Source organism: Bos mutus, chromosome 16, assembly GCF_027580195.1.
Source record: "Bos mutus isolate GX-2022 chromosome 16, NWIPB_WYAK_1.1, whole genome shotgun sequence".
Taxonomy (NCBI): Eukaryota; Metazoa; Chordata; class Mammalia; order Artiodactyla; family Bovidae; genus Bos; species Bos mutus.
In genome coordinates, this window is record NC_091632.1 from 46,142,799 (window position 1) to 46,168,207 (window position 25,409).

Genomic DNA, 25,409 nt, shown 5'->3' on the forward strand with positions numbered 1-25,409 from the left:
GTAGCCATTCCTTTTTCCAGGGGATCTTCCTGACCCAGGGATTGAACACTGGTCTCCCACACTGCAGGCACATTCTTTACCATCTGAGCCACCAGGGAAGCCCTGGGTAGCTATGAGCTAACGTGACATGAACACACAACCTTCACCTACCACCTACCAGTTACCGCAATACAGCAACCTCTGTCATCTGAGTTAACTAACTGAGATAAGGACAGAAGGGTGACCACCATTTCTCTCTTTTATTCTTACTATGCTGACCTCCTGGAACCATCTCTGGCCTTCTGTCCTGAAAGAAGAATTGATTTTCACAGAAAATCCATGTCTTAGAAACAGAAAACTATTGTCTATTATAGAAACTCTTTAGCAAAATAAAATAAATGACACTCAAAAAAAAAAAATGACACTCAAAATGTTCCATTTTAATCATCACATGTTTATAATCATGTCCATTAAACTATTTTATCTTTAGGAGAAATGAGAAGATACTGGTAAGAGCTAGAACTTTAACAATGGTTAGGAAGGCAAAATTGAGTCATCTTGTTCATACTAAGAGGAAGTGATGTGAAGGCACTAGTGTCAGAAACTCACTGGGTGAGGTGGCTTTCTCTCTCAGCATCTGGAAGGTGATGAGTGCCCACCACTCACTGACTCACTGCTTTGCTCACTGGTTCTTTGCTGGGCAGGGAAGAGAGTTGTGTCTCCTGCAGGGTTTCGTAGGCATCTGACAGAAGTCTGTGGAAGACAGCTGTCCTGGGGCCCAGAATGGGCAGTCTGTAGTGAACGTTCTCTGGAGAACAGAGCAAGAAGGAAGGAGAGGGCTCCTTAGATTCTATTTTTAAAATACACTCAAAATAACTGGTGTCACCAAAGACTTCTCAACCTTATAAAACAGCTTCAAGATTCACATGAAAACCTTCTCTAACAGAACCATCTTACCCCACCACACTTAAGCTTTTACATATCTTGGTCAAAGAGGCCAGAAAAGAGTGTTTAGAAACAAAACTCAAATATTCAGAGAGACTGCCAATTAAATTATAAATGAAGATAATGTGCGACTGGAATTGTAACATGAGTTAAAGGGAAAAGAGGATACAATCCTCAGAAGACTTTTCAGGGACACACGTGTGGTTCTGCTCTTCAAACAAACAAATGTGATCTTACAAAAGCCAACAGTAGGGCAAATACACTTGTATTTCAAAAGGAACCTTCATTTTATGAAATAATTTATTTTAGGGCTCCTTAAAACTCTGGCTCCGTCTATGGGGTCGCACAGAGTCGGACACGACTGAAGTGACTTAGCATAGCATAGCATAGCATAAAACTCTTACCATCCTGACCTTTTCTTTGGTTATCAGTTTATTTACAGATGGTTGGTTTATTCATTTTTGTGACTACTCATTGTGAAGGAGAGTACATCAGTGTCTAAAATAGCATATTCTCATCGGAAGTCACGGAATGACTAAGGGAGCTGGTGTCCTGAATTCTCTGGAAAAGCTCCATGGTCCAGGTGAATGAGAGCTAAGAGATGTCAGAAGATCACAAACCAGTTCAGTGTTATTACTGTAATGAAGAGGAAACCGAGGTACAGGGTCATGATGAACTAAAGATCAGAAGCCAGATCTCCTTAATCCTAACACTTCATGTCACGTCTTAGCCCCGGTGGAGTGGTAGACCAGGCCAGGTGGTAGACTTAAGCCAGGTGGTTAGCAGCTGTACCTATGTTCATGGACAAGAGCTTGTGAGCGTTATGGAACTCTGGACTCAAGGCCAGAGTCAAGATGAAGAAACCCCATCACTTAATAGAGATAGGCTCTTTCCATTTACTTAGTTCTCACTAGGAATTATTGAGGATCTATGAAATTTAGCTGAATCCAGAAGAACACCAGGGATTACTGTCGTGATCAACAAAATGAGTTGGGCAGTCACTGGCAGTGATGTTTGCTGGATGACTCAGCCATTTGGTATTTGCAGCATGTCCACAGGCTATGCAACGTAGGGACACGTCTAAGCTGTATAAGCCAGCGGGGGCTGGGGCAGTGTCAGCAGCTTTTCTGGGTCGATCAAAAGTGAAGGCTGCTGGTACTGAGTGTCTGGCTCTCAGGGGTGGGAGTGGGCAAAATGCTTCTCTGGTTTTAAAGGTGGGAACATAGAGACCCAAAGAGTTTCAACAAGATAGCTAAACCTGTCTAGCAAGGCTAGGATCTAAACCCAGGTCTCTCTGTTCCTAGGCACCTTTTTTTTAACCTCAGAAAGCATACACAAGAGCAAAGCTCAGCTCAGAAGGGTCACGACTGGAATCAACTACCAATCTATCAAGCCTCAGCTCTAAAAGCACTCCCTGAAGTCCTACCTCTAAGACTGTGGTTCTTGGATGAAAACTATGGGCAAGAACAATGTCTATTGAGAACTTAATATAATCTACATTCATTGAGTCTAGCTCTTATGTTGGTAGTTGAAAATATATCCTCAGGGTTAATAAATTCATGAGAAGCATCTTATCACATTGTGCTGTAAAATCAGAAAATAAACATTTTTGCTTAGGGAAGGGCATGTAATTATGTGTGAGTACGTGTGCACACGTAGGTTTCGTCCTTTGTGAGGCAGACCTGAAAAAAATCCAGGCTTAAGGGAAACTCAGAATGAATGTGCGGCTGATAAGAGAGAACCCTGAAACCAGCCTCACATGGGTTCATTCGCCCAGCGTTCCCTAGGCTTCAAGAGAATGAGGTGGTTGCAGGCAGATGGGGGAGCTTTCATGAAGGATGCACTTAACTCTTGGATCTTCAGTCCACTTTGGCTAAATGACAGGCAGTAGAGAGGCCAATATTTCTGTATACATAAGAAGGAATTGGAGATCCACTAGAGTGGAAATCTCCTAACCTCAGCTGTCCACTAAGTCTCTGATCCTCCCTTTTGACACTGCTTCAAGATACCCTTTCTGTCCTCAAATTTCCTTTCTGATGTCTTCTCAGTTCAATTCTGGCTCTAACTCCCCTGCAACCTCCCAGGACAGAGCTTAGACTTTCCCATTAGTATGAAGTAAAGAAAGTGCTCTTGATTTTCCTTTCTATGTGTATCAAAAGAAAAACTGAAAGTGGCTTCAGTTAATCTGGAAACAGATGAAAATACGGACATAAAGTGACAGCCTCTGCTGCATCAAACCCTTAAATTACATCACTCCAAAGAATGACCCACCCCTCCTCCACCAGCCCTGTATTGGTTTCTCTAAAAGATAAGATTTATGTCAATGCTGAAGCCAGAGATAGAGTTGCTATCCTTTTATTCTATTACCAGCGAGTGAATGTAAGAATAGCACTGGGCAGCTGCCAGGAGAAGGCAGGTGCTCCAAGGAGCCTGTGGGAGGGAGGGTTCAGGGCTTGGGAAGGCCATTCCAGCAGTGTGGAGACATACATCCTTTCTCCCCTTAATTGGGGCTATTAGGACTGCCTGAGAAGGGAATTATCTATAGACATTCTTCAGCAAGTGGATTATGGGGCTCTTTAAATGGGGCAGAGTGATGTGGCATGGAGAGGACCTGGGAAGGAACACACCATGGATAAGGCCAAGTGAGGGCTGAAGAGGGGACAGGGAGGGCTGGAGTGAAGGGAGGGGTGTGGACCCACCAAAACAGGTCAATAAGCAGAACGTGAAAGAGAAGGGATGGAGAATGGGAATTTGTTCAAAAAATTCAGAAATTATCTTAGGCAGTAAACTTTTCATTCTGTTACCATGAGGGTGGTATGTGTCTCCCTACAAGTACTCCAAAAGAAGGCAAACCTGTTAGGATGTCATCACGAGAACGTTTGGGTACAGTCTGGGCTTTTGGCTGATGGAGACTCATCATTCTGATGGGAAGAAGCAAGAATACACATTAGTGATTTGGCGAGGGCTTGGCAGAAAGGAATGTGTCTTTATAAATTTTAAAACACAGATGGGCTCTCGAACCCAGCACCTGCTAACGTGGTATTCAGATCACTTGGCTGCAGTGTGAGATGACTGGTCAAAGACCACTACTTCAGAAGCTCTTTTTACTTAAGTGATATTTTCATGGAGTTTGATAAAAGCTGCATTTAAAATACTATTTTATTTCACTGTCAGAACATGTATAGTCTGAAAATAGAAGGGATTAAGGAGAGAATCCTCCAGTTCTCAAGAAAAATGTAAACAACACTTCCAATCTACCTTTCAAGTGCAAAATTGAGCATATTTTTATCACAATCCTCCAATTTTGGAGAAAATGTCTTGACCACTGTCTATTTTTTCCGGAAGCTAAGATTGGAAGTGACTCTCAACCAAAAGGTGCTCAATTGCTCAGTCATGTCCAACTCTTTGCAACTGCATGGATGGTAGACTCCAGGCTCCTCTGTCCATGGAATTTTCCAGGCAGAATACTGGAGTGGGTTCCCATTTGCTTCTCCAGGTGATCTTCCTGACCCATGGATCGAACCCATGTCTCTGGCATCTCCTGCATTAGCAGGCAGATTCTTTACCCACTGACCCATCGGGGAAGCCCCAAACCATTTCTACATTATTTTAAGTTGTTTTTTTTCTAAAGATTGACCAATCTGTAAACTTGGATGGGCAAGCTACATCTCTACATTCATTTCTTGGTATCTATTTCAACAAAGATTTTTCCAAGATTATTTTAACTTTGCTACTAAAAATATGGTCAATCCATCCAGTTAATTTTATTAAATTGCCATTGGAGGATTCACTGGGACTAAGAAAAAGAAAAATACCTTTAATTGCCCATTTTTGGCAAACAAGAAGGTGGTATTTGTAAGACAATAGTTTAAGAACTGTCTACACTATAATACAACAAATATATATCTATCTGCTCATACTTATTTCCTCTGTCTTTTCCTTTCTCCTTTCCCTCTTTCCTTCATTCCTTCCAATCAACAAACATCATTTGATTCCTACAATGACTATAATTAAAGTCTCTTAAAAAGTATTTCAATGAAGACAATTTCATCAGCCTATATGCGTAGTGATATTTAGAGACTGTAAGGAGAGAAATTATAAGCTACAAACAGAACCAGGACCTTACGTTATAGTCACACAAGCTAAATCTCAGAGTAGGATGTTTTCTTTCATTTTACTAAAAAATAAAAACTAAAAATGACCAATCTAATAATACTGGGATTGACATGATTTTAGGATTGGTTCAGCCTTCACTCTAAGCTTTAAAGGAAGAAGAGCTTGGTTTTTAAAAAAATTAATGACTCACGACTTGAGACTTTCTTTAAAGTACCAAATATACAAGATAAATAAATTGGGTCAAAACTTTTCAAAACTCTCTTTCATAGAAGAATGAACTTTAGCTCAGAAATTCCTGAGTTTAAATAGTTCAATTTTCCATTTAAAGTCTGTAAAGAATATTTATGAGTTACATTTATTGTGATCTAAGAGCACTTATTAAGTATAGAGTTGGTGTAGGTAATGTTAGTGCTGGAGCCTGTCACATTCAAATGCCCATTTCCTCCACCACCATGTCTACTCGGGCCAGGACGTGGTTTTGATGCGTCTGAGTCCGCATCTTAGTTTGTATAAATGTCCCTGAACTCATACAGAGAAATATAATATCTACTACTGTCCATCCTAGGTTACAAAAGGGCCTATGTATTTTCCAACATTATTGCTCTCTGTAGAGGAAACAAGTTAATGATTGTCATTAGATCACATATAACTTTTTGGCTTAGTCATATGTAAAGGTCAGTGTAGGCTTACATTTCAACCATCTACTGCAAGGCAAGTCCACCTATCTTGGTTCCTTATCCAGGGTGACTCCATGTTTTGAGTTTTTTAATAAAATGAAAACTGAATTCTTCTTCCCTGTCTGGTAGTAACATGCAGGAAAAAAAACCCAAAATCCAACTAATCAAACTTTGACTGGACTTTATTTCTGATATATTTGATCTTGGTAAGAAAGCAGCAAATGACAACAAAAGGAATGGTTAACAGTAATTTTAGTCACTGCAGTGTATCAGAGGCTGTCCCAGGCCAAGAGAAGTGATGTGTAATCTCCCATATCTTATGGATTAGATATGTCATCTACATGGAAAATTTGTGTTTAGCTCTAAGTCATCAAACAAATCTATTCTATGCCTTGTACAGGTCTTATGAAGGTAGAAAGAAAAATTATAGTTTGTACATTAGTTTCAATAGCTGTTTAGGGAAAAGGTAAAAACAACTATTTTTTTGGTCTAACTGTGTATTAATAGTTTAACCAGAAAATGAAACCACTCAAGAAACTCATCGCTTAAGCATTCCCCAAACATTTTACTTATTATATTACTCAACCCACTATCCTATGTCCCCAAATGAATATAACCAGATATAAATCTGTGTCCTGATTTAAATCTTTAACTTACCTATGATTCATAATATTTGCAAAGGATAGTTTCCGATCATCTGGGATTATCAGAGTTTTTGGTTGCACCTATGGAAGAAAGTCACATGTGTAACAATGCCCAAAACTGCACTCTAAGTTATAGAAATAACATACCATCTTAGCAAACTCAAGTTGCATTTAGTGAGTCATTCATATATCATTTTCTCCTTTCTTTTATTGAATTTATTCCTATTTTAATTTTTTGCCACTATTATAATTGGAATAGTTCTCTTTATTTCATTTTTGGATTGTTCATTGCTAATACATAGAAATAAAATTATTTTTTGTACATAGATCTTGTGTCCCATAACTTTGCTGTACTCATTTATTAGCTCTAGTAAATGTTTTGTGGATCCCTATATATAAAATTTCTATATATAAAAGGGTTTTATATATAGAAATATATATAGGTTTTTCTATATATAAAATCACATCATTTGAAATATGGTTTTATGTTTCCATAGTTTTAATTTCTTTTATTCTAATTTCAGTTTCTTTTTCTTGCCTTAATTTTCCTGACTAGAACGAACACTAAATGGTGAACAGAAGAGGCAACAGTACATATCCAGGTCTGTCCCTGGTCTCAGGGGAAAACACCCAGTCTTTCCTCATTAAGTTTGATGTTAGCTGTGGGTTTTTGGTAGACACCCCACACCAAGTTGAGGAAGTGCCCTCTATTTTTATGAATCACCTTTTTTGGCCGTTCCCCATGGCATGCAGGATCTCAGCTCCCTGACCAGGGATTGAACCCACGCCTCCTGGAAGCACAGTGTCAGCCACTGGCCCACCAGGGAATTTCCTAGGAGTCTTTTGATACCTTCCCAGCATCTCCGCTCCACCCCATGAATGGAGGGGTCTCAGTGACAAAGCAGTCCCCACCCCAGTCCCCGCCAAGAAGGAAGCGGAGCTGCTACTGCACACAGTGAGCCAAGAGTATTTCGCACTTATTTTCTAACCTCTTTTCATTTCCCCTAGGCTCTGCGAGGCCCGGTTCTGACAGCAATAGGGAAGGGCCCTTGGGCACTTTTGCATCTGAGGCGCTTCCTTTGGGCATTCCGACGAATGATAAAACCCTGCTGTGTGCTTCCACTTGGGCTGGTTTGGGCAAAAGCAAAGGTCAGAAAAGAGGTCTTGAGAGAGAGAACAGCTGCTGAGGTCCCCAGGGAGCCAACTGGCCAGGGCCTGCTTAGGCCTGGGGTCAGAGCCTTCTAAACGTAGACACAAGTGATTCCAGAAATAAGACCAGGAGAAATTCCAATCCCAGTTTCCCAGACCCCAGCCAAAGCTGATACTGAACACTGTGATCCTAATTATGCAGAACATGAATGGATGTTGTAACATCCGGGTACACCTTTGTTGGTAGCTTCAGTGACATTTCCAAATCCCACATGACAAACTCACAAACCCAGCGAAACACTTGCTCGTTGGAAGCATTTTCACTGTGAACTCATCAAAGGGGCCTCGCTCGTGCCTCCTGTTTGTCTTCTATTCCTCTCCCCTTTCCTGTTTCTGCACAACTAGCCTCACCTTCCTCCCTGAGTCAAAGAGGATCAGAATTAAAGAGATGCTTCCCAAACCCAAACCTAACCATTCAACTAAGTCAACCTTCAATCTAAGCCCGATGCTTTCTCAGAAGGCCCCTAACCTTGCTTCTTACACTGACCCAAGTCTTAACTCCAACACGTACAGCCTCCCTCCTGAAATACACCTCTTTCTTTAGCAACTCAGATGTCAGAGCTTTGTTCTTGAGGCACCCACATCCCCTAAATAGCCTTTTCTTTCCTAAAACTCCCCTGACCCACCATTCCCTACCACCAGCAACAAACAACCACCTGTAGCCAGGAAGTACCAGAGATTCTCCCCCCAGCTCCACCACCGAGGCGACGACTGAATGTATGACAAAGCCCAGGATGAAGCTGCTTGTGTCATGGCTGTGATGCTGAGTGTTGTGTTGGAGACATGTTAAGGCAGAGAAGAGGCTCCATAACCTCCGGCACCTCTGTAGGGTAGTCACCTGAGGCCAAGCAAAGCAGCTCAACTCTGCTTTTCCCCTAGGGTTCAACCTGCCTTGGTTCATCTGTGGTTCGTTGCAAATGGGGAGGTATATCATGTAAGGTGATGGAGCTCCCAGGCTAGCAGCTGCTCATCTGTGGCCCTTCCTGCCAGGCTCCTGGTCTCTCTGCTGGGCTTTGGTGCGGAAGGCGTAGTGCTGTGCCCTGGGGACACCCATGCCCACACCTGCCATCCCCTCACCTACCATTTTCACACCTCGACATGTGGAGCACAGCTGCTTGTTTCTGATCAGCGTGGGGTCGTTCTGGTTCCACCCAGCCTGCAGAGAGAGACAGAGAGAGGCGAGGAGCAGGGGTGGCAAAGAAGTGGGGAAGGGGTGGAGGGGTGGGAGGAATAACAGTTACTTCTGCCACAAAACAGAGATGAACACTCTGGTCCCAGCCATGCCCAGGATGGACATTAGACTCAGACAGGGTTTAGACAGAAGGGGGTGAGCCACAGACTAAACAGTGGCCTTGGGAACCCGCATACAGTGGCACAGGCATCAGACAGCTGGCAGGGGGTGGGGTGGGGCAGGGTGGGCCTGGGGCTGAAATCCAGTGAGGTCCCTCTTTCCAGTGTGAGGGGCTTTCCTCTCTCATAGGTGACACTTTCCAAATGTCATACACAAGTCCCACCATCTTAACTAGTTGAGACCCTCTGATGGCCTGAGAAAAACAAATAGAAGACTTCTCTGCTGGCTGCAAACCTGCTTTCTCTAGTCTCTCTGAAATCCTATCCTCTCTTGTCAGGCCTTTACTCTGGGACGACATCAGCTCTCAAGCATACACTGTCTGCTACCACGAGGCCCTTCTGCACCACCCGAGCCGCCGATCAAGACCTGGGCAGAACTGGAGCCGGTGTGTGGGTCCTGAGCCCCTCTCTCCCCAGAGGAGGGAGGCAAAGAAACCACCAGCAGAGGGAGAGTGGGGCAGCCGTCTGCTCACTGCAAACACTGCTCTCTTTCAGACTCCATTTCTGCCAGAAGGGGAAAGGGTGGGCTTCGGAGCATTTCCACCTGAAACACAGGCTCCTCATTTGCATAGCTGGTGAAAGCTTGGTTAGGGAACAGATGGCAACTTGAGGTTAGTATCCCACGTAGGGATTCTCTCCTACCCTTTCCTGTTCACACTGACACCAGAGTCCTGAGATAAGATTCTCAGGAAGCGTAGCTACAAGGGAGAGGAGGGCCACAGAGACAAGCAGTCGGTTACTGCAAACTGAAGGCTTTCTCTCATTTGAGTGACCTGGCGGTCTGTCACTGCAGGAGTGCCCACCTGTGCCTTGACGCGTTCCTGCCGTCCAGCCAGCTGTACAGAACGGGAAGATGGGGAATATACCTGTATGGCATGGGGAGTGCTGCGGCGTGCTCCTAACGTGACCTTTGCCGGACTTTTCCATGAGATACACTTGGGTGAGGCATTACTAGGGGTCTGAGGACTGTAAAGTATGCACCATGTTGGATTCTTCTGACAAATATTCAAAATACATTTCATGTTTATAGTCCATTTTCAAAGAATCAGCTCAAAGAATCAGTATTTCCACACTGGGCTGGCATGTGGAAGCATGACTGGGAACAGCTTAATCCATTCATTCAGCCACAAACCTTCACTGTGACGCCACCGCGTGGAGGGTGCTGAGATGGGGTCACAAAGATGAGTAAGGTTTCTGGCCCAAAGGAAGACCAGGGAAGAATACAGACTCATGTATTTGTCCTTTCATTAATGCTGGAGTGGGTTGCCATTCCCTCCCAGGGAATCTTCCCAACCCAGGGATCGAACCTGGGTCTCCTGCATTACAGGCAGATTCTTTACCATCTGAGCCACCAGGGAACCCCAGGTACTGAGGACGTGGAGATAAAGAAGAAACCATTTCTGACTGCAACCTGCTCAGCACCCAAGAAGCGTGCCAGTGTTGAAGGCAGAAAGATGCTGAAGCCACTGGGAGGAAAAGGAGGCCTGAGTTCACCTGGTGGGGGTGGGCGTCACGAGAAAGCTCTGAGGCGGGTTGAAAGAACAGGTAGTGCTTGGGTAGGTGCTGGATGTGGTGAGCAAGGAGAGGGGGCGGTGTTCCAACCTAGGAACACTGCGCAGTGACTTGGAAGAAAGACCTGGCAAATCCACTTCAGGTAAGTGAGGACAGCCTGGAATGGCCAGTTGTGTGTGTGTGGGGGGGAGGGGTGAAAAGAGAAGCTGGAGAGGACCCCCCGCAAACCCTCACCCTGACCCTGGGCTGACTCCTCTGCTCTTCTGGGCCCATTCAAGCTTCTACCTTCTCTTCCCAGATATCCTGGGCATGGGACCTCCTGGGGCCCAGGCTTCTCCCCCTGTCCCTCATGTCTTTGAGTTCTGAGACTAAGACACCTCTCTGAAACTGCGATTCAAGGCTGGATGTGCTAGGCATCACTGAAGAAGCGAGGGTACTTCTGGGGCTTCAGCAAAGAGACGGACTGTGTCCCCTTGGAGGACTCAGCAGGGGCTTCTGAAAGTGGCATCTGTGCTTGGTCTGAAAGGACAAGGAAGACCTGGATGGACGGAGGTGGGATGGGAGGGTGCTCAGCAGGTTTGTTTTCAGTGGAGTTAGAAGCAGGTGCTTATGTTTCCTGCAGTTGATTCTGCCCCTCTTGCAGACATCTGGTGTCTGCAGAAGAAAACACTAGGGCCTGCAGGGATTGGAATCACAGGATTCATTCCAAATCAAGCAACAAGCATACCAGGTGCCTGGCAGGAGCTTGCTAGTTTAACGAGAGTTGGACCTGTGACCTGAGTCCCACACTGTGAGGACTGTCATCCTTGGGAATCTGAGGGAGAAGCATGTCATATATATTGTTTGATCTGGTTTTGGCAACTCCTTATCCTGTACAATCTAGCTTAGATTCTTCTTTCTCAGAAAGTCCTTCTCCTGACTCCCTTACCTGGGTGTCTGCCTCTCAGATTGCATCAAGATTTAGTATAACTCTTGCTGCAATCTGCACTGTTGTTCTGTTTGCTTTTTAGCATGTTTGTTTCCTCCTAAGAGCAAGAATGTATCTCACACATCTTTGGATATATAAGAGGCTGACTTCCAATCTTCTCACCACAGAGAACTCTTTTTATTATTTCCTTCTCATTGACTCCCAAGTTTTGACAGCTTGTGATCACTAGAGCAACTACCCTGCATCTCCTAAGTCCTCCTCCCTGTTTCATGTTGATCAAACACATACAGCGACAAATACAAGTTTCAGAGGGAAGTACTGATAATCACCACTGACCCAAAGTACTACCGGAATCTAGAACCTACTGTGTGGCACACAGTAGGCATTCAACACATGTTGGTTGAACGAATGTGTCAGTGTAAGCATTTTAAATGATCAGGTATATAGACATGACTAGCCTCTTGCCTGGAAAATCCCATGGACGGAGGAGCCTGGTGGGCTGCAGTCCATGGGGTCACTAAGAGTCGGACACGACTGAGCGACTTCCCTTTCACTTTTCACTTTCATGCATTGGAGAAGGAAATGGCAACCCACTCCAGTGTTCTTGCCTGGAGAATCCCAGGGACGGGGGAGCCTGGTGGGCTGCCATCTATGGGGTCACACAGAATCGGACACAACTGAAGTGACTTGGCGGCAGCAGCAGCAAACATGTATGTCCATAAACCTCTAAAACACAAGACAGATGTGTGCAAAGATCATTATTGTAATAGCACTTTCTTCAGGGAAACATTACAGGACGCTTGTGTGCAACCAGTTCATGGACACAAAGTTCTTAGAAAAGCCAAGGCTGGAAGGCAAATTGCTCGGTTCCAGACCTGGCTCTGAGAGGCTTGACTGGGCGATCACTGAAACGCTCTGTTACTCCCAACCCCCTGCTGCTGCTGCTGCTGGTCTCTGTGGCCAAAAGGCCAGAGGCCAACTCTCATCCTGCCCACGCTTTCTAGGGACAGAAAGAACCAGTTTTTGACGTGTGGCTTCAGTCACTCTGCCAGGAAAGTGGCGGTATTTCTACCTGAGACTCACTGTCAGCCAATCCTCGCCCCCAGAAGAGCCACTGCATCCCTCCTCACCTGGAGAGGCGGGCGAGGGCCTGGAGGTGGGGGGATGGGGGGTAGAGGGGTGTCTGTGCAGTGTGGGAGGTGGCCGTGATGAGCAATCCTGCCTGGCCAGTCTATAAAGACACCAACACAGACTTTTTGGGATTGTGTTCTTTCTGGGCCTCAGCCCTGAAACCAAGGTCCTTCTATGTGAAGCCTCTCCTTCTCATTCCTGATTTCCTTCATGCTCACTCAGCACACGAGCAGGAATGGAGCATAAACAGGCCGGTGGTTCTAAGCACAGGCCCCCCGGCTGTGTCATCTGCAGAGTCGGAGCCATCAGGAAAAGAGGCTCTGAAATGTCCATGGGGCTCTCATTTCCCGAGCAGCTCTCCTCAGGAGAGCCCGGCCAAGGTGAGGCAGAGCTCAGTCGACCCCCAGGGCCAAAGCCTGCGCTTCACATCACCTGGAAACAGCCTCTTATCTGAGCTTAGTGTCTGCTGAGGCCCCTGAACTCTGGCTTGTGGCCAAAGTGCTGGGCCTCCTTGAATCTTAGAGGGAAAAAAAAGAATTTTTTTCTCCCTCTCCTTCCCTCTTCCTCTCTCTGTCTCTCGCTCTCTTTCAGACACACACCTGTCCACCTAACAAAAACTGAAAAATGTAAGCACCAGATGGCGATTTTAAAAATATCCATCACAAACATGATTTGAGGGGCACTGACAGGCCTGCCTCCTACCTTCTTGCCCCACACCTGTCTTCCTTTCCTCCTGCTCACGCCTGCCTTAACTGAGACACCTCATCAACCATCACCTACTTCCACCCTTTTGGTGGACACAGTGAAGAAACTGTGGCTCAGACAGGTTAAGAGATTTGTCCAACAGTCCATACATGTAGTTTCTGTCATCCAGAAAGTTCTTTGGATAAAGGGTCAAAGAAAGACTACCTTTTTCCCAGGGGGAGAGAGAACTCTTAGTGTCCATATCAGGACATGATGATTCCTGCAGCCCTTAGAAGCCAAAAAGTAACACTAGAAGAACCACGTTCAATATTCAAACCAAAAGCCCCCATCATAACTACACATTTCCCTGCTCTTGGACAATAGCAACCATCTCAAAGAACAAAAGTGAGCATAGTATAAGAAATACTCTTACTGCTCACTAGGAAAATTTCAAACATACACGAAATGATCAACAGCCGTGTAACTATCACCCAGACTTATGAAACTTGGTTTTCATTTCATTATTTAGATCATTATTTATATCTAGATCATTATTTCAGGTCAGTTCTTTCCTTTAAAGCTTGGATTTGTGGTTATATGTGTTTGATCAACACAAACAGGAGACGGAATGAAGCATATGTGAGGGGTCATGAATTTGCAAAAACTGAGAGTCAATGACAGAGAAATAAGAGTTCTCAGAAAATGGGAAGTTGCCTCCTATAGTGTTCCCAGCCACATCTCTGCTGCTGGACGGTGTTTGTCAATGAGGGCTTTTTGTCACAAGTCTGCCAAAAGCAGTATGAATAATGTTCTCCTCTTCTCTCTGACTCGTTAGACTGGGACAACAAAGCCAGTTAAGGAGAGCAGATGGGGATGGGGCAGGAATGGAGTGGGGGGTACTTTGTACTCCATGGTGCAGGGTTGGGGGGAGACTCGGTCACAGCCCACCCAGTAAGCAGGCAAAAGGCTCCAGGGGCTCCCACCATGGCTCCCTGATCGCCTCCATGTTTGCTCTGCTGGGCTGTGAGCTCTGAGTAAGTCACCTCCTGGCCTCGATTGTCCAATTACCGTGGTCACTTTCTTCTCTCCCAGAATCCAGAGGAGTCAAGTACATGCCTGGAACAGGCAGGTGAAAGCCCTGCTGGTAAAGAGCTGCTGCGCAGGTGTTTAAATGGGGACATGTTCAGGCCTCATTTCTTGGTCTTCATTTTCTGTTTTCTTTTCTGTGAGCTCCACCTCTCCTTTTTTGTTTCCTTTTTGGTCTGTGTTGTCCCCTGACCCTTCTGTGTGTCTGGCTTCTGCTCTCTTGCTGTTTGTCTCCCTCCCCTGTCTTTTTGTCTCTGAGCCTCTGGTTCTCTGTCTCTCTGGTGATGCACTCAGGCGTCTGCTCCACACACACACTCGCCCCTGCCCGGGACTGCTCCTGGGCAGCAAAGGCCACTTGGAATGTGGATGTTCAAAGCGATAACTTTTGACCCGTGATGATGAGGAGGAAGGGAGCCAGGTGGCAGGACCTTTGCACCTGTGCCCTGGGGACAGGATCTCGGGGCTACCACAGCCTCCTGACAGGTCCCTGGTGTGGAGGAGAAAGGAAGAGAGAGGACAGTACATTCCACTCCCATGAGATAGAACATAGCTTCGCTCTAGAGAGGAGCAGCACATACATGCAGGCCTCAGGCTCGCCACTGACTCCGGGCACTGGATTCAGATCTGACATGAGGTACCCGCCAGGTGCCCCAACAGATCCCAGGGCCCTAAGAAGGGTGGCAGACTATGCCTCCCCCAAACCTGCCACATTGGCCTAAGCCTTGTTTTGAGCTAAGATGCTCTGTAAAAACAGCACATGCAAGAAAAGTGCTCTAACCTCCTCTTTTTCTTCCTAAAAGGAGATAAAACCGCATATACAAGACGTCCTAATACCAGAAGAAAAGAAACGTTCAGAAGATAAGAAACATTCTTATCTTCAAGGACAAGAAATGAAGCCAAGAGAATTGTTCTCCTCCTTCAGCCTCCTCACAGTTTTGTTACTCTTGCACAACTGCCTTTTTTGACACCTACTATAAAAACATTCAGATTTTGCTACTTTGGGTCTTCATTTCCTTATAAAGGCTCCTGTTTCACATAAAACTTATAGCATATAAAGTTTTCTCCTATTAATCTGTCCCTTTAAATCTCTAGTTTAGCCCCAAACCCTAAGACAGCAAAGATAAAATTTTGCCTCCCCTACACCTGCTTGGCCTACACACCCGCGCACGCACACGCTCACTGGTGGAGGGTCAGTCTCTGACAAGGTGGGGGTGAAGGTGTGGGTGAAGTACCTGAGTCTCCTGTCGCAGCAGGAGCGATGGACTTGTGACCTCCTGGGTCTGCTCAAAGACCAGCCTCCCAGGCTCAGCCTGCAGGGCAGGCCGCGGGAGCTGTTGCTCTTGGCTTCCATCTAGTGGCCACATAAGAGTATTGCAGCCGTGAAATCCTAAACCAGGCCTCTCTCTCATGATGCTTTCCTCCCCCTCCTTAGAGCCTTAGCGCCTAGGATGGCACGGTGCGCTGAGAACCAGGGCAAACCCGCGAAGAGGAGGCGCTCGGTGGCAGCGGAAAGCCTGTCTCAGGAAGAACTGCAGAGACTGAGTGACTGGAAGGCTTCTTGCTGGCACTGCAGCAAACAAGGGAGCAACGCCGTCTCCGCTCAGGCCCCTCCGTCCCTTTCTTACTTACTTGCTTGTCCAGCCTAAGGTGTTAGGGGGATTCGTGCTTGACTCTCAAGCACAGCCCTGACCCCGCCACTCCCGTGCTTGTAGACCTGGAACGTCCCCTTCGTGCCCGGGCGGGGTCCACCCGCCTCCTTGGGTCCCTCCCACCCCGGGCCCGCACTCCTGCCGGCGGGATTCCTGGATGCTCTAGCGGCAAGCCCAGGCTCCAAGTCTTGGCCACCCCCACCCCCGGCCCTTCCTCCTCAGGTGGAAATAATATCTTCCAGATCCGGTGCAGGTGCCGCTGCTTCTCGCATCCTTCCCTCGCCCCTCCCCCAGGCCGCAGGTGACCTTTCCCCCCACCTCCTCTCCAGGACTTTGCTCTGAGTCCGCGGTTAGGTTCTTGGCCCGTCCACCCACCCATTTGTGTGGGTGGCATCTGACTCACTCATCTCTTTCAACCACATAACGCGAGGGCCCTGGAAGCGTTCATCCCCTGACCCAAGGGCACCGTGCCAAGCGCTTGGCGTGCCGCCTTTAGCAGCCCTGGGATTTTTCAGGTGGAGACACTGCCCACATCCCTCGGAATGCTCTTTCTCCACCTGGGGCGGGTGCTCGCTGCACCAGCACCCCTCATATGGGAACCCCCGCCCCGCAGTGTCCCCCAGCAGCCAGTCGTGGCAGGTTTCCACGAGGTGAAGGAGAGGTGTGGAGTTCTTAATGTGAAATTCCCTGGGTTTAGGGGGTCTTAGGTTGGAGACAGAGGGCTTCATGGTGGTGGGGGGAAGGGGTTAGAGACTCCAGAAAAGCAGACTGGTTCTGGGCACAGGCTGAGAAGCAGTCCCTGAAGGTCTCAGGGAAGACCCTTCAATATGAAAAAAAAAAAATTTTTTTTTGGTGTGTGTGTTGGGGGGGTTCCCTTTTTGATTATTGTAACCTGATGCCTTTATTCTTAGTTCTAGTGCATGGGAGCCTTAAGATACTCAGGACAGGATGGGCAAGGGGCAGACATTGTTCACTCACTTCATTTAACAGATCTCTGCTGAACACTGAGGATGATCCAGACTCAGGGCTGTGTTAGGGAGATATGATACCCTTTGTATTCATATTCTGTCATCCTGGAACTATTTATAGCCTCGGGTTTCTTTTCGATTAAAAAATAATTGGGTACCTTAGATAAGATATCTGGAACTTGGAACAAAATTGGCAAATTCATATCCTTCTTGGATGCAACCAGAAAAGTGGCAGAGGAATGAGGATATCTGAGAAGGCAAAACAAGAGCAAGTTAGAACCGAGGTGCCCCATGTGAGGTGTCAGGCCCTTGGGCACTTCAGAGAAAACCTGGGGGACACCCAAGTTGTTGCTCCTCACCCTGAACCTGGAGGGCCCCGGCCATTTTGGGGCTGCCATAAGATTTCTCCTCTTTAGTCACTCTGGCTTCTCTGGCCCTTTAGGTTTTCCTTTTTTTTTAATGTTAAAAATTTTTTAAATTATTTTTGGCTGCACTGGATCTTTGTTGCTTTTGTGCCAGCTTTCTCTAGTTGCGGCGAGTGGGGGCTACTCCTCCTTGTGGTGTGTGGGCTTCTTATTGAGGTGGCTTCTCTTGTTCTGGAGCAAGGCTCTAGGCACGTGGGTTTCAGTAGCTGCAGCACGTGAGCTCAGTAGTTGTGACACATAGACTTTAGTTGGCCCTGTGGCATGTGGAATCTTCCCAGACCAGGGATGGAACACCTGCATTGGCAGGCAGATTCTTACCACTGCACCACCAGAGACGTTCACCCTTTTTGAACTAACCAATGCCAGTTGTAGGTTGTCAGAGACAGTGGACAGTGTACAAACAAAGCTAGAAAAAAACTGTTGAGAAAAGCAGAAAGATAATGGGTGACATGTACCCCAGAGCTCCTTCTTGGCAAGGTCTGCACACAAGCCACTGATATTTAACAAGAGCAATCCTTTCCTGCCTGGCCTGCTTTCTTGGAGCTTCTGTCCCTGTACTCTAAAATGATCCACCCATTTCCTACCATGGAACATCTCCCTCCAATTATACTCTTCCTCTGGAACATTCCTTCGTTCCAGGCAGAAGGTGAGGCAGAGATGCTACAGCAATAACAAGAGTTCTCTTCCCAGGGTGACCCACCCTGCTGGCCCCTGTGGGTTGTTTAAGTACACTGTAAGAAGCCAAGGTGTGCAGGGGGCCTGGGCCTCGTAAGCAGCCTGTGTGTGCAGCCCTGGGCCTTCCCTGGCCTCCGAGAAATGGAAAATCGTGTGGAATGCTGGTAGTTCTGCCAAGAACACCTCTCCTCGTTTATAAGGAAAGATTTCATTGTCCATTGTTCATTTATAACAAAGTCGTGCACATGGTGTTCATGAGGCATTTATTGTTTTATTTCTCCCACCATGCTCTGGGAGAGTGGAGAGGTGGGTCTGATCCAGCTCCTTTACCACCTCTGTCTTTGACATGTGAACAGCTCGCCTTGAACTTGATACCCAAATGCTGACCAGGAGAGATCAGAGGCCCCTGTAAAACTGCTTTGGCGCCCAAGAATGTTAAACAGGACCACAGTGTGACGTGAGGGCTTTTGAGACAAATGATGGATGTGGCTTCAGCACAGTCAGGCTGACCTGAGAGAGATACCTCCTGGTAGGAAGGGGTCTGTGGGCAGTGACCCTCAGAACTGGGTCTCACCTCCTCCAAGCCTGCAGGTGTGTATCCAGAACTTGCATTTAGGGGTGCTCTGAGTGCATTTCACTGAAGTTTCCTTTCTCTTTTTCAGACTGTTCTGTGTTGGAACTGCTTGTCCAAAGCTCAGTAATACTTAAAGCACATTCAGAACTTCCCAACCAAGTTCCTAGAAAAGGGTTTTTTCCAGAAATAAACAGCTTGGAACTCCGAGCTATGGCCAGAGAAGGGGTTTCCAATTCTTAGGAACTGTTGAGACTTGGAGAATCCTTTCAAAAGACTTTCCATTCCTATCTTGTCCTTCTGAAGGTCAGGGCACCTCACAGGTGCTATCTAGTCATCTTAGAGTTCTTGTGAGGTAGGTAAGCACCATTTCTCTTCAGAGGTGTTGAGAAATCCTCCCAGAACAGACATGGGCAGAGCTCCGTACCATGTCAACTTATTTCTCTTTGCAACTGGCTCAAGCATGGCTGGCTGCATGGAAAAACTACTCCTTCTCTCCCCAGCTGGCTGGCCCCGGGACACCCCAGGACCCGTCTGTGAAACTGAACAGGGCGTGAGAGTGCCCAGTTGTGTTCTTGGTCTGCCTTTTTCACATCCCTGCTCCCTGTGGGCTTGCTCAGCCACTCAGTCATGTCCAACTCTTGGCAAGCTCATGGACTGTAGCCTGCCAGGCTCCTCTGTCCATGGGATTTTCCAGGCAAGAATACTGGAGTGGGTTGCCGTTGCCTACTCCAGTGCTCCCTTCCTACCTCCCACCAAAGGCTTGTACAATCAAGGCAAAAGGGAGCTGGGGGTGAGAGAGCCATGCACCGGGATGCTTTGCTCATGGCTGCAGTGGTAGGTCTAAGAGGTGTGGGGTGGGATGGGATAGCGGGATGTTACCCTAGTTAGATGTCAGACACTACCCATTTCACATGGAAATCCACATTTCTGCTACCGTTGGAAATACAGACAGGGTCACATACCTACAGGCAGCATTGACCAGGGTAGAGGCTGACCATTCCTCTCCTGAAGGGAGGTGATCTCCCTTCATTACAGTTCCCTTCGGCCAGCTCTACTCATGTATGCTGACCATCTGACTATCACTGCCATGTGAGTTTGTACCCTGTCCCTAATTAAAAGGTGCTAAATTGTCATTACTCATGCTGATCCTTGAACTGCTAGCAGCTCTTAAGAACTAAGTCACTGGTGTTTTTATTTAGTCAACAAGCCTTTGGGTTTATTCAATCTCAGATTGCCTGCTTTATTTTAAGACATTAGCTAGAGTTTAGATATATTCCAAGTTATGAGAAAAAAAAAAACAAAAACCCCAAACAACAAGCACTTTACAGGTGCTTCTGAGAATATACAAAACTGTCTAGCTGCTTACTGAGAATGTGGTTTCTAAGAAGGGCAGCGGACGAAGCAAATGTGTATGTTATTGAAATGGGATGTGGAGGAAATATTTCTCATGCAGAGTCATTTATCCATGGACAGGAGAGTACATGACAGTTACCAAAAGGAGGAAAGGCTCTTTTCAGAGAGTATTATCTTTCCAGCAAATGACCTTACATGCCAAGGGAGCCGATTTCTCACCTATAATGTACCTATAAACTTAGCTCCTGGCCTGCTCTCTCCCAGTCTTCCCTGGGTTTTCCCACTCACCCTTCCTTTTATTTCCCCTTTCAGAGGAGAGTATAAGACCTGGGGATCATACCCGGGGATTAGAAATGGGGGAGGAATGAGTGAACTCAGTTATTTCAAGTGGCAACTCCCTACACATGAAATCCCCCAATTTTAAAGGATAGACACATGTTCCACAGGCATTTGTTTGAAAGGGCAGGACTGGTGAGATTGGACGAGATTGTCTCAAAGTTAAAATACAGGAAGTTGCTACTCTATGAAGATAAGAATTTTTGATTCTAGACTTTTGATGGTTAAAATTTTAAAAGTTCAAATTAAAGCAGGGAGACAGGGTAAGATGATGAAGAGGATGGAATTGTTTTGAAAGGCAGTGTCCATGGGCAAAATTTTCTTGTATTGCTAAGCGGTAGTGGAACAGAAGGAAGTTAGTTGAGGTCTTATCCCCTCCAGCCAGGCCAATTCTCAGGGCTCACTTTTGGGTTAAAAACCATGGCCCTTTCCATTTTGTTGTTGTTAATTAAAAAAAAAAAATTTGGTGGCACCCTGGGGCATATGGGATCTCAGTTCCCCAACCAGGGATCCAACATGCACCCCCTTCATTGGAAGGCATAGTCTTAACCACTGGATTGCTGGGCAAGTTCTCCTTTCTGGTTTTTAAGCACTTGACTTAGCCTCTTAACCGTCCAGCTATGCCCCTCAGATGGTTGTCCCTAATCCTTAAGAAATCATCTTCCATGAGACCTTGCTTGAAATCTTTGCTCTCAGTGGTTGGGCTGTTACCTTTTGGGGAGGCTGAGCACTAATGGCTTGTTCATGAAGCTGGCCTCACTAAACCAGGGAATCTTGTGAAATCTTGGAACAGACACCTAGAGGGAAAAATGGAAAGAGCTCATTTTGCAGAAGGTATTTCACTTGGCCATTTCCATCATTAGGATGATGAAAGTAGGCTAACAGCAGCTATACATCAGTCAGCACTTCACACTTTTTATGTTTCATGTTTGACCCCATTGACTCTCCCATTAAGTAGCCAAGAGGAAATAGTGTTATCTCCATTTACAGATGAAGAAATCAAATTTAGTCAGTGTGATTTGCTGAGTCACTAAACTGAACTGAACAGCTGCTGCTGCTGCTGCTAAGTCGCTTCAGTGGTGTCTGACTCTGTGCGACCCCATAGGCGGCAGCCCACCAGGCTCTCCCATCCCTGGTATTCTCCAGGCAAGAACACTGGAGTGGGTTGCTGTTTCCTTCTCCAATGCATGAAAGTGAAAAGTGAAAGTGAAGTCGCTCAGTCGTGTCTGACCCTCAGCGACCCCATGGACTGCAGCCCACCAGGCTCCTCCGTCCATGGGATTTTCCAGGCAAGAGTACTGGAGTGGGGTGCCATTGCCTTCTCCAGAGTCACACAGCTAGTAAGTGGATTTAGGTTTTCTGATTTATGTGTCGATTACATCTTGTGTCCTACTATCTCCCTCTGCTTCTTCATTACTCCCATCTGTTTATGCGTCCTCTTATATTTCCACAACCTCAGGTGAATGTTAGCAGCCTCCCATTCCAAGTGTCTGGCTGTTTTCAGTCACAGGGCCGTCCACCCTCACCCCTTCCAGGAGGCAGAGGAAAATACTGCACCTCCAAGCGGTAGACAATTGGATGTTAATCTAGGTTAATCCACTTTCCAAGTGTGTGGCCTTGGACAAATCACAACCTCTCTGAGCCTCAGTTTTGTCTTCCATGAAAGGAGGAGGACGTCGTTTCTTTACAGGTCAATGCACAAGACAGAAATCTCTGTGAGGGGAGGAATTCTTGTCTCTTCTGTTCACTGCTGTATCACTAGCACCTGAAACAGTGCATGATACCTGTAGATATTTATTGAGTATGTGTCCAGTGGATGCACGGATGCATGGGATGTCCCTAGCTGAGGGCTTGACTTCACAACAGGAGCTCAATCAAGTCGCCCTTATAACCTTTCTTCTTCCAGCCTGGCTTCTCTCCCTTGCCCTTCCGATGCCACATTCCGGGTCTCGCTGTTGAAGATCAGCTTTCCTGGCTCAGAGCATTCCTCCTGGGAGAGGAACTGGAAGTTCCTCTTAAGTGGCCAGGAGGAGGCAGCAGCGACATCGCGGCCTCACCGGCTGAGGAAGGGCGCTCTAGCCGCGGAGGTTGTGGCGGCCCCGGAAGTGCTCAGCCATCGACACGACCCCGGCGCCCCGGATGGGGAAGGAGGCGGGCGGCCGCCCTTCCCCGGCCGCGCACCCCTAGGAACTCGCGGGCAGGTGGGTTCCGATTGGGAGTCAGTGTTTCCGGGCCTCCTCCGCCATCTCCCGCAGGCCCGATGCGGGTGAAGGGCGGCGGCGGCGGCGGCGGGCGGGGGAGGCCCAGGAGGGGGAGTGGGGCGCCCCCGGGGACACCCCACCCGGCCCTGTCCCCCACCCTTTGGGTGGACGTTGCCCTTTTCGGCGCCTCGGACCCTACCGTGGTTTCCTTGGAAGAAATAAGGTCGGGCAATAAGAATTTTCTTCTCAGTCTTGCTGGATGACCTTGGTATTTTTGACTCTTAGTTTTCCCTTTGTGGAAAGGGGATCATTATCTTCGATCCTCCGGAGTTTCGCCGTTAATGAGTAGGATGATAGCTCTTTAAAGGATGTTAAGCTCAATTAAGGGATTAAGAATCTTGAATCTTTGCTTTTGGTTAAACAAACCATAGAGCTCGTATCTTTCCGTATTGTGAGGTTTACCTTTCCTTATAGACCGGTAACTTTCTTCTTTTCTACTTTTTTTAAGTAACAGATGCCTTTGAGAACCCAATAAAAACTTGGATTCCAGTCCTAGAAATTTGCATAAATCACAGCAACAAATATGCATTAACAGGGAGGGTTTTGAATGGTCTTGGAGATCATCGATAGACCTCAGGGGTGTGTGAACCCCTGAGTTAAGAACTGGTTTAGAGGTACAGGCTTTTGGGCCGAACTTTGGTTTGAATCTGGCTCCACTATTTACCACTGTTTTAATCTCAGCTGTTTTACTAGATACAGTGGGACTGACACTAACTTGCAAGGTTGTGGAGATTAAATGAAAGAAGCTTCAAAGGCTCAGGACATAGTAGGCACTGGATAAGCAACAGCTGAAAAAGAATTACACTGTAAAATCTGAAATGAAGTTTTCACATCTATAGTATAAGATGGTTACCACGTATATTTTGTTCAGGCTTCTAACGAACCAAGTTGATATGATTTTAGCTAAGTCCTACCCTTGACCTTTCATAGATTCATAGTCTCTCTTTTTGTAGGAACTTAGCTGCATTGTCCTGCCTCAGAGAACAAACTCATCTACTGTAGGCCTAGCCTGGGTCGCTGCCTTTGAAAGCAAGGGAAGGTCAATACAATATAAACCACAACTCAGCATGGAATTTCCAGAGAAGTCTTACTTCAAAACTTTATAAAGAACGAGAACCACATGGACTTCTGCAAGGGAGATTGAAGTCGCCTGAGTTTGAGCGAAAGGATAATGTGTGCCCAGCCTGTAGCTAACACCAAAGAGGTCAGGTGGCAGAAGGTCTTGTATGAGCGACAGCCCTTTCCTGATAACTACGTGGATCGGAGGTTCCTTGAAGAGCTCCGGAAAAACATCTATGCCCGGAAATACCAATATTGGGCTGTGGTGTTTGAGTCCAGTGTGGTGATACAGCAGCTGTGCAGTGTCTGTGTCTTTGTGGTTATCTGGTGGTATATGGATGAGGGTCTTCTGGCCCCTCAGTGGCTTTTTGGGACTGGCCTGGCTTCTTCACTGATTGGCTATGTTTTGTTTGATTTCATTGATGGAGGTGAAGGACGGAAGAAGAGTGGGCGGACCCGGTGGGCTGACTTGAAGAGTGCCCTAGTCTTCATTACTTTCACCTATGGCTTTTCGCCGGTGCTGAAGACCCTGACAGAGTCTGTCAGCACTGACACCATCTATGCCATGGCAGTCTTCATGCTGTTAGGTCACCTCATCTTCTTTGACTATGGTGCCAATGCTGCCATTGTATCCAGCACACTGTCCTTGAACATGGCCATCTTTGCTTCTGTCTGCCTTGCCTCCCGCCTGCCCCGATCCCTCCATGCCTTCATCATGGTGACGTTTGCCATCCAGATTTTTGCCCTGTGGCCCATGTTACAGAAGAAACTGAAGGCATGTACACCTCGCAGCTATGTGGGGGTCACGCTGCTCTTTGCATTCTCAGCCTTAGGAGGCCTGCTGTCCATCAGTGCTGTGGGAGCCATACTCTTTGCCCTTCTGCTGATTTCCATCTCATGTCTCTGTCCTTTCTACCTCATTCGCCTGCAGCTTTTTAAAGAAAACATTCATGGGCCTTGGGATGAGGCTGAAATCAAAGAAGATTTGTCCCGGTTCCTCAGTTGAGTTGGGGACCTCCATTCTGTTACTAAGACAAGCTGATAGATCAGCCTTCCAACTAGTAGAAGATTTGAAGGCAGAGTTCATTCTGGAAGTGGCACGCTGATGTGGGTGGGAGATCAGAGATCAAAAGAAAATGTTAACAAAAGGCTTGGGTGGTGAAGGTGATTATCCTTTCTGTTATCGTATAGATGAAAAAGCTTTGTGGGGCCCTCGAATTATTGCCTCTAATTCTTCTCTGTAACAAATGAAGTGGTGTGGTTTCTATTTATTAAAAAAATAACAACACATCAAGCTGTCTCATGATTTTTCTGTAAGCAGAAGGCATACAGTAGGGACATGGAGAGTGAGAATTTGTGTATGTGTGTGCATGTAAAGTCACTTCTCTCGACCTTTCTCAGTATACCAAATGCAGGCTCTGTTATTTATCTACAGCTCAAATGCTAGAACCCTGGATAATATGTCCAGTTTTGTTGCCAAAGATCACAGAATTGATCACTTAACCTTGACTCAGAATTTCCACTTAGTTCTTAATGAAGCCTGTATGCCACTAACTAACTTCAAGGGGAGTATGATGTATCATAATACACAAGCAGAATGTTGGGGGAATTCAAAGAGGCTGGAGGGCAAAGAGAGCTGGAGTAATGAAATATTTTTTAGAGGAGACAGCACTTGAGCTTTAGTCCTGGAGGGTAGGTTGGGATTTCAGCAAGCAAAAAAATGGTTTGGGAGACAAAGTGGCAAAGGCCTTTAGCCCAGGTCAGCAATACCTGGGCTGAGCAAGTGGAGCTGGCATGCTTCATGTGACTAATGGCAGCTGGAAAACTGGGAGAGCATACCCTGTCCAA

The 25,409-nt window shown here is 46.6% G+C and overlaps 2 protein-coding genes and 1 non-coding gene across 4 annotated transcripts; 1 reads left to right on the forward strand and 2 right to left on the reverse strand.

The window, feature by feature from the left end:
• Positions 1–398: 398 nt before the first annotated feature.
• C16H1orf105 (chromosome 16 C1orf105 homolog) lies at positions 399–21,655 on the reverse strand. Its single transcript, XM_070384406.1, has 7 exons — positions 21,635–21,655; positions 20,953–21,038; positions 17,037–17,127; positions 8,652–8,726; positions 6,375–6,442; positions 3,778–3,845; positions 399–787 (listed from the first exon to the last, which is right to left on the reverse strand). The coding sequence occupies exons 1-7, from the start codon at positions 21,653–21,655 to the stop codon at positions 642–644; spliced, it is 555 nt and encodes a 184-aa protein (XP_070240507.1). The 3' UTR covers positions 399–641.
• TRNAY-GUA (transfer RNA tyrosine (anticodon GUA)) lies at positions 10,207–10,278 on the reverse strand. Its single transcript has one exon. It is a non-coding gene; the product is annotated as a tRNA-Tyr (tRNA).
• A 648-nt stretch (positions 21,656–22,303) lies between the features above and the next one.
• PIGC (phosphatidylinositol glycan anchor biosynthesis class C) lies at positions 22,304–24,851 on the forward strand. 2 transcript variants are annotated; one of them, XM_005902414.3, is made up of 2 exons: positions 22,304–22,442; positions 23,456–24,851. In XM_005902414.3, exon 2 carries the CDS (start codon positions 23,674–23,676, stop codon positions 24,565–24,567), a length of 894 nt encoding a protein of 297 aa, XP_005902476.1. In that variant the 5' UTR covers positions 22,304–22,442; positions 23,456–23,673; the 3' UTR covers positions 24,568–24,851. The 2 variants fall into 2 exon arrangements, with proteins under 2 accessions (XP_005902476.1, XP_014335816.1); XM_014480330.2 differs by lacking the exon at positions 22,304–22,442 and adding an exon at positions 22,460–22,665.
• Positions 24,852–25,409: the final 558 nt, after the last annotated feature.